At 38.7% G+C, this 18238-nt stretch overlaps 1 protein-coding gene across 14 annotated transcripts in view; it reads right to left on the reverse strand.

The window, feature by feature from the left end:
• Positions 1–2533: 2533 nt before the first annotated feature.
• TRAF3 (TNF receptor associated factor 3) overlaps positions 2534–18238 on the reverse strand; it is a 73202-nt gene continuing 57497 nt past the window's right edge. For all 14 annotated transcript variants that reach the window (XM_064512053.1, XM_064512050.1, XM_064512048.1 and 11 more), the window contains 3 exons: positions 17071–17211; positions 11738–11912; positions 2534–10723 (listed from right to left, as the gene is read on the reverse strand). In XM_064512053.1, coding sequence (XP_064368123.1) covers positions 10152–10723; positions 11738–11912; positions 17071–17211 — 888 coding nt within the window. In that variant the 3' untranslated portion in view covers positions 2534–10151. The remainder of the gene's footprint in view (positions 10724–11737; positions 11913–17070; positions 17212–18238) is intronic.

Raw genomic sequence — 18238 nt, forward strand, 5'->3', positions numbered from 1 at the left:
CAATTTACAATCCATACGGTGAAAGTCATTCCCTCAGCTTCTCTCCCGCATTTGCAGAGATGGCCCATGGGACTTCAGTGCTCCTGCTGTCTCCACATTTGGGCCATTTTCTGTTCTTATATGACCACACTAGAGCAGGCCATTGGTATCCAAGACTAACTACTGACAGACGCAACTCAGGTGGCAGCCTTGAAGGACCAAAAAGCTGGATCAATTCACTCAGTCTCTATGGTTTTCAACTCAGAGCAAGCGTTGTGGCCTCCTCTCCCCCTGCGCTGGTAGGCACTGGCATGTGCCAGAGCCGTTGAGCAACGGGACAAGTTACACAGACAAGGCAATGACACTGGGGCTCTTGTAGTCTTTGGTATGCCCCATTTTGTCTGGGCAATACTGGCCTTTCTAGATGCCAGTGTGACATTACAGCTTGCCTTATCAAGGGTATTTCTATACACTCATCTCTTCCAGGGTTTTTCCAGGCCCGACTTCTAGAAAAGTAATAGCCATAACACAACCAATTTGCTGGCTTGCTGCTTTGAATCACCAAAAGTCTCCAGTTTTTGTAGTTCAAGCAAACTTTCCAAAAGAACAGGCAAAGGGGTCCGGGGAGTAGGGAGAGACATAGGTTACTGTTTGTTTAGCCAAACAGTAGAGTTTCATGTAGAACAAGAACAAACTAGACACATTACCTTACGGTGACACTCTTCAGGACCCAACTCAGCCATGCAGGAAGGAAACACACATCTGACTCATGGAAAACTGACTTTGGGGAAGGAAGGGGAAAATCACCTCTTTCACTGCTTATTTTGACCACCAGATATTTCCTCCTTCCTCAGACAATTCCAAGACTTCATCATGCAGAAGCAGGCTATTACTTTGAGTATGAGTTTTCAAAACTATCCATATGACCAAAGAGTCAGAAGTTCTTGAAAACACTTTTCTGACACCTTTTGGGCAGAGAATAGGCAAACCCAAGGCTTGAAACACTGGAAGACTTTTGTTCTATTTTGTTTTAAATCCCTCCTGCAATTCTTGCAAGAGAAGGTCCTAACACCCCAGTCAGGTTTCAAGCCAGGTACATGTCCACAGAGCACCCTCTGTAGACCACAGCAAGCGCTCTTCATCCTCGCTCTCAACTGCTCTGTGCTCTGAGAGCTGGCACTCTGTTCCTGTCATCTTCAGTAATGTATTGCCTTCCAGGGGAAAGCACGCTATAAAGCTGTAGTTGCCTTCTGTGACCTGTCTCACAGAAGAAATCTTCTATAAAAACTCATTCTTGCCAGGAACAGCATAATGTATCATTCCAATTATGATTCATTGCTGGGGGAGGAGGAGCACAGAGGTGAAGGGAGAATCAGTGTTATTCTTTGAGTTTAAAGTGATTTGTTTCTTCTCCACCTATCCCACTACACTGAAATGACAGAAGTGTCAAGTCTGAACAGCACCAAACAAAATTTGGAAAAAGGATCAGCTCTAGGAATAGCAAAGGCTGCTGTTCGTTCCTTAAGGAGAGGCCTGCTTTAAGGTGACCCACTTCATTAACAGAAGACAAGAAAAAAGAAACTTCAATGTTTTCTCGTGTGCCCCAACAAGATGTGAAGAGCTTCGCCTGACACAGCCTCAAGTGCTGGCTGTGGGAGTACAAGTGGAAAACTTGAGGTGCAGGTCAGGGGATGCCAGAGCATCCAGAGTCACTTACAAGCAGCTGTTGTAGCAGAAGTGCACATCCACCTCAGCACATCCTGAGCACAGCAAAAATGGTATTCCTTTGCCACTCTTCCCTCCCACCTTCCTGCATTTGCCATTTGGTTTGTGTCTCATTAACAAAAAAAAAGGAACTGCCACCTAACACAGAGCTCTGTAGCAAGCACTCTGCTTCACCCACACCCTCCATGGCCTTTCCAGTGATTTTAGACTAGCTGCTGCAACCCCCAACATCTGTTGCCTGGCCAGGGTGTACTCCCTTTCAGGTATTGTCCCAGCACCTGCAGCACAGTTGCTTTTGTTGTGGTAACGCTCAGGAGAAGCTCTCAAGGCAGCACCTCCAGCCCTACAGGGCACACAGCCAAACAGCCCTCCTTCCAAGGGCAGCAGCTTGGCCAAGGGCCTCTCTGTCACCATTGCCCATGCCCTGATGCAGGCCATAGGTTTGGTCTTGCCTGTGAGCGCAGCCAGTATGTTCCCACATTGCTAAACCAGGTGTTACCGTTGCAGAGTGAAGTGAAAAAGGGAAAATGGGAATTTCAGTAAGAAAGAGGTGACAGGGAAGGGAGGGACAGGAAATGGAAGGACAGAGAGAGACCAGTGCAATCCTTGGTAAAAATGACATGCTTTATACATCACAGTGTCTTCACCATTATGATGAATCTGAAATGTAGTGGAAACATTATTGCTTCCATGATTTCAAAACCCTGTGCTACTTCTACCTACAACACTGTGTTCCACGATGCAAAACATACCGCTTAGATGTATTTCTGAGTTGGGAAGAGAAGGTTTACTAATGACACTGGAGAAGAAGGAAAAAAAAAATCTTGGACTCTTGACATTGACAGTTTATTCTAACCAAGACTTCATGTGGAAACTAGAATCCTGTTAAAACATAAGGCAAGTTTCCTGTGAATAGGAAGGCAAAGTGTGAAAATAAAGGTCTATCAGGTGCACATGAGTGTAAAGCACTAAAGAGCCAGGCGTATCAGTGAGCACACAGAAGCAAAAGGATGCATTTTTATCCTGTTTGCAAGTAAACACCAGTCATTCAAATTCAACACAACAGGTTTTTTTTAAAAAATATGATTTCCTACTTAGATTTATTTTTCCTTTAATAACACAGTTTAGCATTTCAGAGTTTTGCATTCTACACTCTTACACACTGTCCTTGTTTACTAGCATTTAAACACAAAAAGACGTAGCAAGACCTCCAAACACAAATAAATACAAAAACACAATATACAATAAACTGAAATACAACATATAATAATGCTATTGAGAAATTAAGACATGTTGCTAATTCTTTTTTTATTATTATTATTTTAACAACATGGTTATTGCTGAGCAATAAATTATACATTTTAAAGTCATTTTTTCCCCTAAAAAAAAATAAAGAAAAAAGACGAGAACCACTGGTTACCAGATCACTTGCACTGTATTCTTACAGCTATTGATAATTAAGACAGGTAGAATATACACAATCAAATGAGGTTGGCCTTCTTTGGTCTTTGTTTTTGATCATAAACTGAACACAAGTGTACCGTTCACTGAAGAGTATGAGATTAAAGAAATGCTTACACAAGTTTTAAACACATTAATTTGTACATTTTTCTTGATCACTGATGTCTTTTCCATAGATATTTCTTACAGAATTTCTTGGAAACAAATGTCAGTTTTAGTTTTCCCAATTATTATGTTGTTCCATGCAACTTAAAGGTTATCCTACTTGTCTAAGAGAAATGGACCTATGTTTAGCCCATCATCTCCTAATGGGATATTTTTCACAGCTCTCTAGTCACCACTAAGTCATTGGAGTTTTATACCTTGTAGAAAAAATCCTGAACTTCCCCTATTTTTTTCTATAAAACTGAAAAAATATATAAATCAAACAACAGCTACAAGAAAACAAAAGAGGTGGATCACATGATGCATCAGCAACAATGGAAGCTTGTACCTTCCCATTCCACAAGTACAGATTATACAACTCTCTGCCAGTGGCGCAGGTCATAGTTGGAAGATGTGTCCTTTCAAATGCGAGCTATATTCAAGTTCAAAGCTCAGAACACTATGCAAGAAAATGACCTTTACGAATGATAATGCTGGTTTATCTCAATAACCCTTAGACAGAGTCAAATTTTATCACTACGCATCACACTGCCAGCAATGGAGCGTGTGAACACCGGCATTGCTAAGAAGTTAAAAAGTCCTTGCAGAACTGGCAACCAAATTAAAAGCTTAGTTCCAAAGGACCAAAAACACAAACACCACATACAGGCAACAAACCCTTCCCTAAATAGGTAGGTTAGTAAGCCACAGAGTTAGGATCCAGATTTGAATTTCACATCAAGTCTGGGATGTTTGGATCCAGGATTTTGGTTCAGGCGCTTCTCTGTGAAATTTAAAACTTATTTGAACCCTAAGGAACTAATCCTAACTTGGAGGGGGGGGGGGGGGGGAAAGAACACACACACCACCAACAAAAACACAGCCTATTATCTACACTAAGATCATGAAATGGAAGACAAAAGCTGCAGTCTTGCCCGTAAATTAGAAGAGAAATAGGAATAGTCAGATCCCTTACGTGTTGTATATCTCTGCTCTTCTAAATCTTAAGAGGATGTCCCTGAATCAGCGTTCCAAAGCTTCCCACTACCCTCATCTATCTGGTTGCTTCTCAGCAAAGGCCTGGATTAAAAGGCAGGAAAGAGCAGTTAAGCCCTCCATATTTCAGTTTAAGGAAAAGAAAAAAAAACACAAGAAAGAAAAGGTCTGTTGCACTATAGCTGGTAGAACCAAGATTAATCCACTTTAAACTGGTATTGTTCTCCCTACTCTGTTAAGAACAGTGTAAGAAGAGACTTATTTCGTTGGGCAATTCTAAACAAGCAGAGCAGGACGCCAACATTTGCTGCTATTATTCACGTAGACACATTGTGCTGGCCTTCCACTCTGCAAGTTGTGCGAGGTACAGCTAAGTAGTTAGCAATGCCTGGGCCACCACATACGTACAACCCCAAATCATGACAGCTTCTGTGTTTAATTCTAGCCCTTACTGTCTTGACATGGGTCTTTAAGGTACGTCAACTTGTTTTTCAAGTTCCTTTAAGGGACAAATATATTAGAAGAGTAAAACTAGTGATTTGAACATAAGACTAGGGAACTGGAACCTCTCTTTTAGCCCTGGCTCCAGAAGACTCCTTTTGTGACTCTGGGCAAGCCGTTTCACTTCTCCACCTCAATTTCCTCCAGAAAAGACAAATAGTACTATAAGAAGAAAATGTTTGCAGATGCAAAGTGGTTACTACATTGTACACAGCACTAAAACTATTTTCAGACAGACCGAATTCCAGAACTGATTTTTATTGCAGTAGCTATAGTTTCTAGATCAAATAGAGTATGGAGGTATTGACTGAACAGAATAGGAATTCCAGGAAGAGGTCCAGCTGCTTTTTATCATCTTTTGTTCCCAAATTTAAAAGACTAAATTTGTAATTAACAAGATGCCATCACTGTATTTGTTTAAAAAACATGAATCTCCTAATTAGCTGAATATGAGGAAGGACATGTGTCCTAGATGACATTCCAAGGTCTTCAGAAAGGCTAAGCAAACTGTTCATTTCCCATTTGATAAAATGACTTTTTTGCTATATATGCACAGGTCTTCAAACCTGGAGGATGGGAATCTAGTTTGCTCTTAGCCAAGATGCTCCCTTAGCAGCAGCAAGTTACATTTGCACCACTTGATCAAGTATAACTTGGGGGATAGAGTTTTGTTTCATCACTTCTACGTAAAGACATGACTTTGCATATATATGTGCATGCATGTCTGTGTGTATGTGTGTGTATGTATGTACCTGCACATATATGAGTATTTTAAAGAGCAAAAAATAAGAGACTAGGTATGCAACCCAAGAATTTTTCTGCCTCACCTATTTGTATATTTGCATAGTTAAAATGTATCAAGGCATCAATACTGCAGTAACATTTTTCACTCTTCTGAGGTGCAGACAGCTTTTCATGTCACTCTCTAGGTGCTTCTCTGTCTTAGACCAAACAGCACCATTACATTAAAAAAGATTAAACAAACAATAAAAAGCAACCCCAAACCCAACCACTGCATTGTTGGTGAAATGCCTATTCCACATGATGGAATACAGATACGGATAGGTGGTAGCTTTTAACAACCCGTAATTGTGGCAAGCTGAGAAAAATGAACAATACAGTCACAACCTAACATTTCATAGGTTCAACACTTAAATTACAACTAACACGGATCTCTGTTATCTTTGCATTTGAGAAATTCACCAGGCACAGAAACAGGCACATATCTTAAACTTTCCTTTTCCACATAGGAAAACCCACCGAAAAAGTAAATTACACTGTATTTTGTATTTATAAGATGACTAGCATGTTACCCACAACATTTTTCCATCAAAATTATGCCACTCTTCCCATTTTCCTATTGCACATTCTCTTTGTGAAGAACAACATTTACAGTACAAGGCTGAAATCAACATTGCATAATATAAGTCAGCAGTTGACTTAAGTCAACTTAAGTCATGAAGGTGTACCATGTAGACAGTAACTGAAACAAGACCCCTTTAATTAGATCAGAGAAGTAATGCAGACATGGTCATGCATAATAATTGTGGGTTGGTCTTTAAACATTGAAATAGTTTCATCCTGTTAAGAATTTGAGACTTTCTAAATAAAGGATGCGCACACCCCGAACTGAACGGCGTACAAAAAGGGCAACATCCAGGTTCTCATACCTTGGAATCTCCCTAGACAAAGCTGGAAATTGGAGAGGCATGTACGTAACTTGGTGGGTCATCACTACGAAAGAATACCAGCAACAGACTTCAGCTGTACACTGCTAATTACTAAGCAGAAGAAAAAACAGTTCCACTGAAGTAGTCCTATTCATGGTAATGCAAGTACTCCGGGACCCCCGTACACTCATGGCACCCCAAACAACTTAAGCGGGTTTCAAGAGCATATCTGGAGGTACACTGTTGCCCTATGAACCATTTTATGTAGACAGTTCCTACAAAAGTTTGGATACCTGGTCAGAATAAAAGGGAAAACAAAAAAGGGCATTTCAGTGATGACAGAAAAAGTTTAAATAATTTAAGTGTCATGTAAAGCACCAGGTATCTTTCTTTTCAATTTAGATAATATACAGCGGCCCTATTTTCACAAAATGCTACATACTCCTTGCTGGAAAGGAAAGGAAACCCACTTCTACGTACACAGTAAGAACTGTACAGAGATGGTCTGCGAGTTCTGCAGAAAAAGGGGTGTTACAGTCAAGGCTTCAGGTATTCCACAGCAGGCGGTGTTTACATTTTGTAGCAAGATCCTGGATTTCACAGTACGCAGGGTTGGCAAACTGGAAATTCTCTGGCAGCTCCATGTAGTTTTACAAAATAAGTGCAGTAGGCCTCCGTTTTATTAACTGTGATAAAAAGCATATATGCAAAAATATTTTTATATTGATAGCACATTACTGCATTATAAAAGCTGCCCAAGTGAAGCTGAAGATTTTGGCAGCTGGTGCTTTTGGCACTTGGGAGATGTGGAAAGCAGCATAGAGATCTGCGAAATAGGAACAGCAACTGATGTTTCTGCTACAGTGATCGGCATTAATATAGTTAGCAGTGTTCATATTTAAACTTCTCTATGAAGTTTCTGAGTCAATATCCCACTAAGGGGAGATATTCAGATCTCTTAAAGCTACTGGTTTAGGCTGTGTGCAGACTCAGGAAGACTTCCCTATTAGTTTACACTTTTGTCATGTTTCAAAGTCCTCTTTCAATCATAAAGGCTGGAAACTCTTTTTCCCCCTCTTTTAAAGGGCCCGGATTTAGAAGCACAATTCTGTCACAGGAGCTGGAAACTGCAGTCACAAACCTGCAGAATATGCTGGGCCATGCTTATACCAGAAATCTCCAAGTCCCAGATTGAAACAGGATATAAACTCTTTTGAGATGGCCAAACATTTAAGTTTACAAGACATGCATTAGCAATGGGAGGAGAGTCCTTTGGACATTTCCACTTGGGAATCCTGTTTTCAGTAAAATTCTGTGATGCACAAACACAAAAGCTCAGCTGCCTACATTCACAATTATTAAAATGACACAAGTTGAGCGAACCTTCGCCCAAAAGCCTAAGTGATGGGTTTACTTATGCAGCCTGCATAAAACTGCAAGTGCCATGTAATTATATCTAGAGATATAGACATGGGTATATCTATAGATACTTATCTCTTGTGCAGAATGTCCTCCTTCAGTGCTAGAAGTCAAGTGCTAGCACATGCCTCCATATTTTAGCTTGCACCGGTTGACAGCTACGTACCATAAAGGAAATACAGTACCTGGACAATGGAAGGCAAGACAGGAAGACAAGTTGCTACTGATGGCTCTGACTGTCAGTAGCAGGCAGTATTCTAGCAGGTGCCTGGAAAACCCATGAAGATCACTTAGCATGCATTGTATAATCATAAATACTTCTTGCAGGCACTGTGTGTGAAGGCACAGCCAAAAAAGACAACAGCAAAGACAAGCTGAAATACAAAGGCATGAATTCAACTGCACCTTAGACAAAAATCGTGACTATGCCTCAAAAAACAGAAACTGACACAACCTGATATTAAAGACTAGGGTGCACCATCTTCTTTCAAGCCCACGAAGGCGAAACACAGTGGTGCAAGTCAGCTCTGCTTAAGCGGTTCTCAGATTTTAAAAAGCACCACAGTCAGGGTATGTCGCTAGACTTGCTTGTCACAGACTATTAAATAGAAGCAGATGAACACAGCAGTTGCAATCAGCATGTTTCAGGGCTTGCAAATGCTTTCCGCAGAAGTTCAGGCTGTTACGAGAAGGAAGCCTGTGCATTCCCTGTGAGGATGCTTGTCTGCTATGAGAAGCTGCCATGAGCGTGTACATTCACAGCCCCAGAGATTTCTCACAAGTCCGTTTAAAGCGATGCCACTTTCCAACCACAGGCATTAGAGGAAAAATGTTGCCTTCCTTCTCACTGGCCATGGAGACTGTCTAGTCCAAGCTCCATAGGAGCACTGAGCATAACATTTTGGCACCTGATTAAAGATGGATTTCGCCATGGCCAAGCCACAGAAGCTTCAGTGACCAGAAGAAATGGACTTTGGCTTCCATTTTACACATCACAGGGTACCTAAGGGCTCTGAAGATAAGGCTAAACATTATGCCTGACGTCCAATTAAACTACCATTTCAGATATCAGAATTAATCTGAATAAAAAGCTATGGTTTATAAGCAGCACAGCACATCTAAGGCACATGTATGCATGCAAGCCACCATCACTGCATTAAGACATTGCTGATTTGTCCTTAAGAAGCAATGGTTGCTAGTACGGAACAAACATACAGGCTTCTTTTCAACACTAATCCTCCTCCCCAATACTGAAAATACTATATACTGCTGACAGCATAATGTGCAACATATATAGCTTGATTGGAAAGCATGGGGCAGAACTTTAAAAAATGTACAGGATTCCGTTTAGAACTCCAAAGTTCAACAAATGCCCTATTTTAGGGTGAAAACAATTATAAATCTGATAATGATGCACAGCATCCATGAGTGATTTTTCCTTAATTTTGAAATAGTGTCATTAACTACGACATATATTGTAGGTTTACATTTCTAACGAGAAATAACAGAATTGAATAGTTTTTTTTCCTATCACAAGTGATAACCAGTGTTTGATATCTTCTATTTTTCTTCCAAGAAATATCAGTCTATCAACAGTTTTAAAATAAAATGTTTCCTGTAACAATAGAACTTTAAATAAAAATATGATTTTGATTCAGATACTTTTGAGAAGACATGGATACTTTTCCAAGATCTTCTAACAAAGTAATTATTAAAACAGAGACCAGATGAGGCCTTAAAAAGACAATATACTATATTTCAGACAAGATTGCACCTCAGTTTTTCAAATAATATCATAATTGCAACATTACTTCATCATTTCTTCTTTTAACATGCTGACAATTTCCAGCTAGCCCACATGTGAACTTTTTTTTTTTTTTTGAATTCTAGCTTAAAGGAATAAAAGTCAGTAATTTATTCAGCACATACTGTATATGTCTTTTCACCTCCAATTGACTATTGATCATTAATAAGTTAAAAAAGAAAATCCCCTCTGACCATAATCATTATCCTCATGAGGGATTAATGATTCTTCAGAGCTTAAGTGTTTCTAGTTCTATTAAAAAATATACCATGGTATGATTTCTTAATGTGTTGCTACTTTCGCAATTGGACCCTATGCAGTTATGCCTTCAAACTCTTCCTTCTGTTCCACAAGGTGGTTCTGTGAGCTTTAGGACCTCTGACTGAAGACAAACTGATATAAAACCCCCAAATGGAGTTGTCTTCTGTTTAATCTGCCTCCCCCACTGTATGTCAGGGGTCTGGTAGATCAGATGTATCCACTATGACTTTAATAAAAATAGTATCATCTTTAATATACGTTCCATTCTCTAGAACAGTTTGAGCCACAAAGACTGGACAGCCAGATGCAATGTTCATTTCTCCAGTTGGCTTCTTGAAGCTGCTGCTGTTTGGATCTGGCTTGAAGGCATCTCCTAAGTGGCGTCGAGACGGTCCCTGATCCATTAGCATAAGAGTCACTTTCTGTTTAAACGGCCAAGGAAGCAATGCATCGTACTCTCCACGCATTATGACAAAAAACAGCGACAAGTGCGTCCCTTTTCCCATGCCATCTCCATTAAGGTAAACTCTGGCGCACATCTTGTAGCCAAAGTATCCAGTATAAAAGGGCTGGCTGTACAAGGACAGAGTCTTCCCCATGACTGCCTCTTGCTTCCGACGTTTATAATCTCGAATTTTCCAAATCAATACTCCGTTGTAACTGGCAGTTTCTAAAACTTGGAATCTGAGGTCCATGTCAGCCAGCCGAATATCATGAACACTCAGCATCTGATCATGTCTGCTCAGCTGGGTCTCTAGCAGGCCTATTAGAAAATGGGAAGGATAGGTGTGAGAAAAGTGCTTTTTCTAAAGATTGTTTAAAAATAATAATAATAATAATAATAATAATAATCAGCCACCAATACTGCTTTGGAAAACATTTTCTTCCCCAAGAACCAGACCACATTTGGTCACTTTCAAAACAATTTCCACTGCTTATAGTTTGCCAACTGATAATTAGGTTAACTGGGATTTTTACAAACATAGGTGTCAATCACACACACAGTAAAAGTTTCAAATATTCAAGTCATCTAAAATAAATACTGTTCTGATCATCAAGGAATATGACTACAGGGTCTTCCATTTCTTTGAGAAAAGGGTTAATAGCATTATCTGTAGATTATCAATATCATCAGTGCAGGCCTTAAAAGGGGTCGGAGATCCTACATAATCACACTGAAATTCAGAAGCACCGAGGATTACTAAAAGAGATGCTGTATCTCATCTAAAGTTGATCAGAACAAAACGGAAAATTCAAGCTAAGTATTATTCTGCATTATGTGATCATGTACTTAGTTTGGATGGGGGGTTGTTTTTAATGTCTCCTTTCTCTTGCGTGGAAGGTAATACATTACTCTTTCTTCGCATGCTGGCCATGTTGGCCAACATGCAATACAAAGAAGCAGATGCACTTGTAAGGCAGGTTTATCTTACACAATTTTATTTAAGTGTTAAGTTCCTTGGCGTGATTGTTTGAACTCTTAAATATGATCTACACTATCTTGACAAATTCCAGTTTTCACTTTGTTTGGCAAGCACTCAAACAGATCTCACAGTATTCTTTGGATGAAACATTCCCCTCTGTAATAGTAGCAAAACAGGTGGTTTCAGGTGGATAACCACATCATTAACAAAGGGATAACACACTCTGTTTCCCATTAGAGAATCAGAAGGATTAACATTATTGCTGTTTCCAACAGGAGTGACATTCAAGAGATATCATCTCTCCTTTCACAGAACTGCTGTGCAGTATTTCAGTCCATTGTGCTTACACTTACTTGTGTTTCGAGCTCCTTGCCCTGCAGTTTTATCAACGCTTTCCAGCTCAGTCACTCTGTTCTGGAGGGATTCTACGCTGCTCTTCATGCTGTCAGCCTCCTCCCAGTTCTGTCGGAAGGGACGGATTTCTTTGTCCAGTTCTTTCAGCTTCTCTGCTTGACTGTCTATCACTCGCTTTATGAAACAATAAATTAGTTAAAAGAAAAAAAATCAAAATAACAAAAAGACAAATTATGCAAGTTAAGCAAGGATTATATATTGATAACAAGATTTATTTCAAATATAAATAGGTTTCACCAAGGTCAAATATTTTAATAGCAAAAAGTCTTCAAAATTCAAAAGAATAAGGATGGAATTAAAAACAGGGATTTTAAAAAAATTATGCAAACACTCCTGCAGAGCTATCCTCCTCTATTACATGGCCTTGGAGAAGTCTCTGGACATCTCAGCTTTCATCAGTTGCAAAAGAAAGTTTTAAATTAACTAAAAGCATTGCTAAGCCCAAGTATTTATAAAACACTTGGGAAATAGTATTAGAGCACTGTCAGAATAATCAATACAGTTATTAAAAAAAATTGGTAATGTGCTCTTGCCTAAAAATAAAACAAAACAAACCCCCCAACCCCCGCCCCCCACAAACTTTCAATGTAAGAACAATAATCTAAATATCTCTGTATTGGTATTACAGGCTGGTATTTGTTGGATTTCATTCGAGAGTACTTAAGCAACAGTATGGGCACAGCAATAACTTACCACAGTGTGAATCAAGTGGCTGCCCATGTGCATGTGTTTATCAAGGGGTAAAAGCAAAATAACTTACCCCTCAGGAAACATGTTAGCACTCTTACACTCCACATGGAGCAGGAGCATGCACATGTGCAGATACAACAGCATTAGTAGCAGGCTGCAAGCTCACATAGTAATTTGAGCTTTAATAACAGCTTTGCGTGTCCATATCCTTAGAAGCAGAAGTCCTAAAGAGTGCAAGTAGAACTAGTACATCTGACCCCTTAAGTACTTTTAAAATTCCCACCCTTGCTTCCTAAATCAACTAGACCATGCATCCTGAAGGTGCTTGCTGGATTTTGGAAAGCCATGAAATATTACGTTCAAGGAATATAGGAAGCCTACTATTCCCTGAAAGGGGGATACTGCAAGCACCTCAGTACCTTATAAACATAAAGAACACCACATTCCCCAGTCTACTTCAAACTTGATGCAAAAAATACATAGTATTTTATATTGTCACAGCTAAGTTGGACTAGCAGGAATTTTAGCCAGAACCCCATGTTCAGTTGTGAAGTTCAAATGATAACAGAAATAGCAGAGACAAGAAACTACTTTTGCTACCAGCTACAGTTAAATTCCAAATCTAACTTCATAGTTTACATACAGTATCATATAGTGCACACAAATGTAAAAATGATTTTTCACTTTTTAAAGAAAGTAGCTCTTGAGTATAAAACAAGAAAATACAAAGTTATTTTGCACTTGCTTTCTGGTTAGGCATGTGAATTCAGTGTTCCCCACTGATGGGGAAAACCCTTCTGGCTCATGCAACCTTCACTTCCCCTTTTAGACATTTGCTTTTAATCATGTGGTTTCAGTTATACTGAAAGTCTGTAATGATTAACTGAAGGCTGTCAATTTGACAAGCCAACCAGCAAAATCATCATGTTCTAGGAGGGTTTTATTTTATTATATCTCAAAACTACCTAATACAGCTAATTTTAAAATTAGCTATTTACTTCTATGTTGATGCTTTAAAACAAGATTTTTTATATGTATTTAAATTGCTGTATTATGACTTTGTGAAAGAAAGTTATATACTGAATCTGAAATACATGGGCTGTGGTCCTAGACATATTCATCAGCTACCAGTACATTCATACCCTCTTCTCTTGGATTGATGGTAATCAGAAAACAAAATACAGGAACGTTGTTAGCTATACATATAAAATGGAACATAACATGGAGTGGCCTGAATCAACAATGTGAGAGCAAAGGCACAAGATTTTGCCAGCAGTTTACAGTTAACATGCAAAAAAAAGTGTAAGGCATGCCTAAATCTGATCTTTCCCTTCCACTCTCAGCAAACAAACTTTCCAAGGCAGGAACAACAACGTTGTTACGGGTTTGCACAGTGCCTCATACAGAGAGGCTCCAATTTCTAATTGGGACATCTTGGCCCTAACACAGTATCAAACACAATAAATAAATACATTTTTAGATGAATCAGGAAAGTGGTAAAGATGCAGAAGAACTGTAAGCTATTTTTCTTCTGGGAGAAAGTTTTCTGAGAGCTGTTACTAGGAGCCAACTCCTCTCCACCAACCTGTACACAATACTCTCTTTTCTGTACACATATAACTTATTTTGTTTTTTAGCTTGTTGTCAGCAAATGTGTAATATTTTATCTCCTATAACTCTTCATGATAAGCCAAGAGATACACAATCATCAGAAATAGATCTATATTCCATTTCTGAAAAGCACTAGGATTTCTATCTTTTTACCAAACAGGGACTCAGAGGAGTCTTATGCTGGAAGATACTGATGTACTTAATCTGAATTTAATGCAGCAGTGGAGAATTTCACTCTCTCTAATTATGCCATTAGAAAGCACACAGATGTTTCACACTGTACTCATAAATCTTCAAGTAGATATCAATTTTCTGCATGGACTTTCTATTCCAGCAAGTGGTCTCTCTATATCATTAATCCACAGAGTTGTAAGTCTGGTAAGCAAGTCAGGGTTCTTCTGTATGTTGATTTTCATCTAGTTTTTGTTTTGTTTTTTCAGTAAACTATTTCCAGAATTTTAGCACTATTATTAATAAAAGAACATAGCAAATTTCATAAGGAATTAAAGAAAGCTGTATTTGCAGTTATCCATCTTTTAGATGTTCACAGCAGACCTTTCCATTGCAACTGCCATAGCAAAACTGAAAAGCAAAGGAAAGCAATTAAAGGTGCTACTTGACTGGAGAAATGAATTGTGCATCCTCCTTCTGTGAAGGAATTTATTATCTGTCTAATCATTTTATATTCATAAGGTCATTGCTTCTTTTGTCTGAAGTATTACATGTCCACACTCAGCTTACGACTGACTTGGCTTGCTAGAATGCTTCCACGTACTCCTAAGAGAGACTGGATACTGGTGTGAAAGTTCCTTTCCACCAGACATCAAATCGAGAAAATATCACATGCCCTCTTGGTAAAGCTACTGGAAATGAGACAGAGAAAGCAGTAACACTTTCCTTGGAGACTAGTATGTACAAAATTAGCTTGATCTGAAGGCTGAGGTTCCTGCCAGTGCCCAGACACCTTCGATGCTTTTGCACGAGTTGCATTAAAATGTCTCACAGTGCAGATGGATGCCAATTGTGCTCAGTGAAACAGTTGTTCCCAAGCCAAAGAAGGTCGCATGACAACTATTATTGAACCCGTATTGGAAATTACTAGCATGCACAGGACTTGGAGACTAAGCAAATAATACCTGTACGTCTACACTGGAAGTATCTATGGCTCTGGCATAGCCATGGCTGCTCAACACAGTCCGGAAAAATAATGTTTCACAAGAAGTAACTAATTCTTTCAACTCCTAGTGGGCAACAGAAGGAGGCTAATCAAATTGCCCAAGGAAAAACAAATTGAGGTGCATCTCCAGAATGCCCTGAACAACCTAACTGAACCAGGGAGTTCCAGTAAGCAGATGGAATCAGGTTGAAACAGCTCTAACACACAGTTTGGCTTAAAATAACTAAACTAAAATAGCTGGCGAGAACCAGTAATGAGGAGGAGAGAGAGAAAATAAAATAAAACAAAAACCCCAAATACCCTCTCCACTACTTGTTACAACCAAAATGCCACCTGTTGGAATCTGCCAACCTTTTTTTTTATTTTATTTTTATTATTATTATTACTACTACTTTTTCTTCCTGAACACAAACCATTTGAAAATTTATTCTGGTAATACTCATACAAGCGTGGGCAAATCAGAGACATTGCAATTGGTTGTCAAGACAATCATGAAAAAACTTTGCTCTACTTTTCTCCATTTCCTTTCTCATCACAGATTATTGAGAGAAGACATGTAAAAAGCCACTTTCACATATTAACTTACCTCCTGGTAGATTCAATCAGCAATACCAAGAATTACAAGATTTACCTTCGCAGTGTCAGAATGCATTATTGTAAGCATTCAGCCATATCCTGAACGATCATCAGACCAAGTAACAATGACTAAGGAGTGCTAGACTGGTTACTATGTGGACAGAAGATGGCAAGAACTAAGTGTAACTTGCAAACTTGCAGGTTTTCTTATAAACCAACATTGAGGGTCTCATGGCTCTGAGCTCTTGCATATGCTACCCTCTGAATTTCATCCATACGCTAGTTTGGATACTTAAACCTTTCTCAAGTATCAATTTTTTTTTTGTCTACTATTAAGTAAACAAGATACATTTATTTACATTCCTTTAAGGTGGATGCTAAAACAGATATCTGGTATTCTAGCAGTAGACATGCTATAATGTGTAAATGATGCCTTCACAATAGTTTGCCAAATGTCTCCTGAGATTTACCTAATTGTGGTTAATATCATGCAAGATAACGCAAATTCCCAGCATCCACATTCCAAGTCAGCTCTGAATGCAAAGCAAAGTGTTTCATCTTGGGCTAAGCACTGTGCAAGAGCATTCACAGGACTTTTGGTGTGATGCTGGCTTGCGGCCAGGCAATTCAGAGCACAAAATGAAACTCAGACCTACTGGCAAAAGAATATATAGGTACATTTTCCTCAGAAGGCTCAAAGACAAGAAACAAGGATTTTAAAAAGTATGTTCAAATGCATTGCACTGGGTTTAGATCAATTCCACACCAGTCTTTTCACCCATGATTAATGTTTTTTAATATACCAGCAAGTAGAAAAGAAATATACAATAAATATATTAACAGTTTTAAGGGGCCTAATACTTTCCTCCAATCTGGCAGTAGATCCCCAAGCAAACTTTTTTTTTTTTTTAAACTAGAGGAAGAAAAATAATGATGATGATTCTTCAGGTGATATTTGTAATTTTGTTTTTAATTTTTTCCCTTTTTAAACAAATCATCTTGTTTTAACATGGGATAGAAAACTGCAATGTTTTAGCAAAGTATTTTACTCCAACAAACATGGCAAACCAGGTACTGACCAGAAGAAAAAAATTTCAGAATTACCTTTGTAATAATGTAGACTCTCCCCCCTTAGAACACCTCACTTCAAAAGTGTACAGGCATAGAACAGAAGCTACTACCATTTCTGCTTTAATGGGGTGATTCTAAATTTCTTACCTGTAAATGAAGTATTTTAGATTCATTATTCCGCAGCATTTCCTTCTGTCTTTCAATTTCTATTTCAAAGCTACAAATCTGATTATGTAAAGTTTGTATACTCTTGTTCTTTTCCAAACTTTCATTCTGGAGCAAGGCCACCTGGAAAAAATTCTACAATTACTCCTGCCAATGTTTATTAAAAATACCTACAACTTCAATATTTTTAAGCTATCTTACATATATGATTGAGATGAGATCCTAGTAAAAATCCCTCTCCATGTCTTGTTAGGAAGGAGGAAAAAAAAAAAAAAAAAAAAAAAAAAGGCTTCTGATACCTACTTTTCCACTTCCGCAGAGTGGTATTGGTACAATTTAGGCTAATAAAGGAGCAGATGGGATACACAAACAGCAATAAAACTTATGTCTAAGCATAATTTTTCCTTTATCTGTTCTGCTGTTTAATCATTTGGATTCCTGGTTTCAGCTTACTAACTTAGGACTGGCTTGGTGTTTGGAGGAAACGACTCATTTAGTTCTAGATTCGTGTTAAGAACCTGAGCCCTGCACAGACAGCAATGCCGGAGAACAGCTGAAAAGCTAGCCAAGAGAAAGAAACACTAATCTTCCCCACCTACTCCAATCTATTCTTATCTATAGCAAATTTAAATAAACATGGCATCTGCATGGGATTGGCTTGGCTTCACAGAATGTGATGGTGATGAAAACTACTGAGATGAGGTAGTACAGAAGGGATCCACACATCTGAAGGAAAATCCAACGGTGCCTCCTAGTACAGAATGACTAAAGAGCTAGAGATGCAGACGGCACATTATATTCTCTCTCTGTATAGACATTTTATGAATCTATTCATTAGTGACTCATTCTGATTTTAAAACATGAGCCTTGTTACAAGAATATCATATAATATATGTCTTGGGAGACGAAAGTAATATAGTAAATATTCTCTGTCACTGCAGATACGCCCTATTTTGTGCTCTGCTCATTAATGTGGTTGGGGGGGGAGTTGTTTTATGCTTTTTTTTAAATTTTAATCTCATTTTCTTCAGGCAAGATTATCCAGCTGCAAAATTATAGAAAATAAGACACAAACATCCAACCCAAAATGACATTTAGACATGGTCTGACTGATTAGATCGAAAGCTAGATCTTTAGATGGTTAAGAAGC

The sequence above is a fragment of the Dromaius novaehollandiae genome, chromosome 5 (assembly GCF_036370855.1).
Source record: "Dromaius novaehollandiae isolate bDroNov1 chromosome 5, bDroNov1.hap1, whole genome shotgun sequence".
NCBI lineage: Eukaryota > Metazoa > Chordata > Aves > Casuariiformes > Dromaiidae > Dromaius > Dromaius novaehollandiae.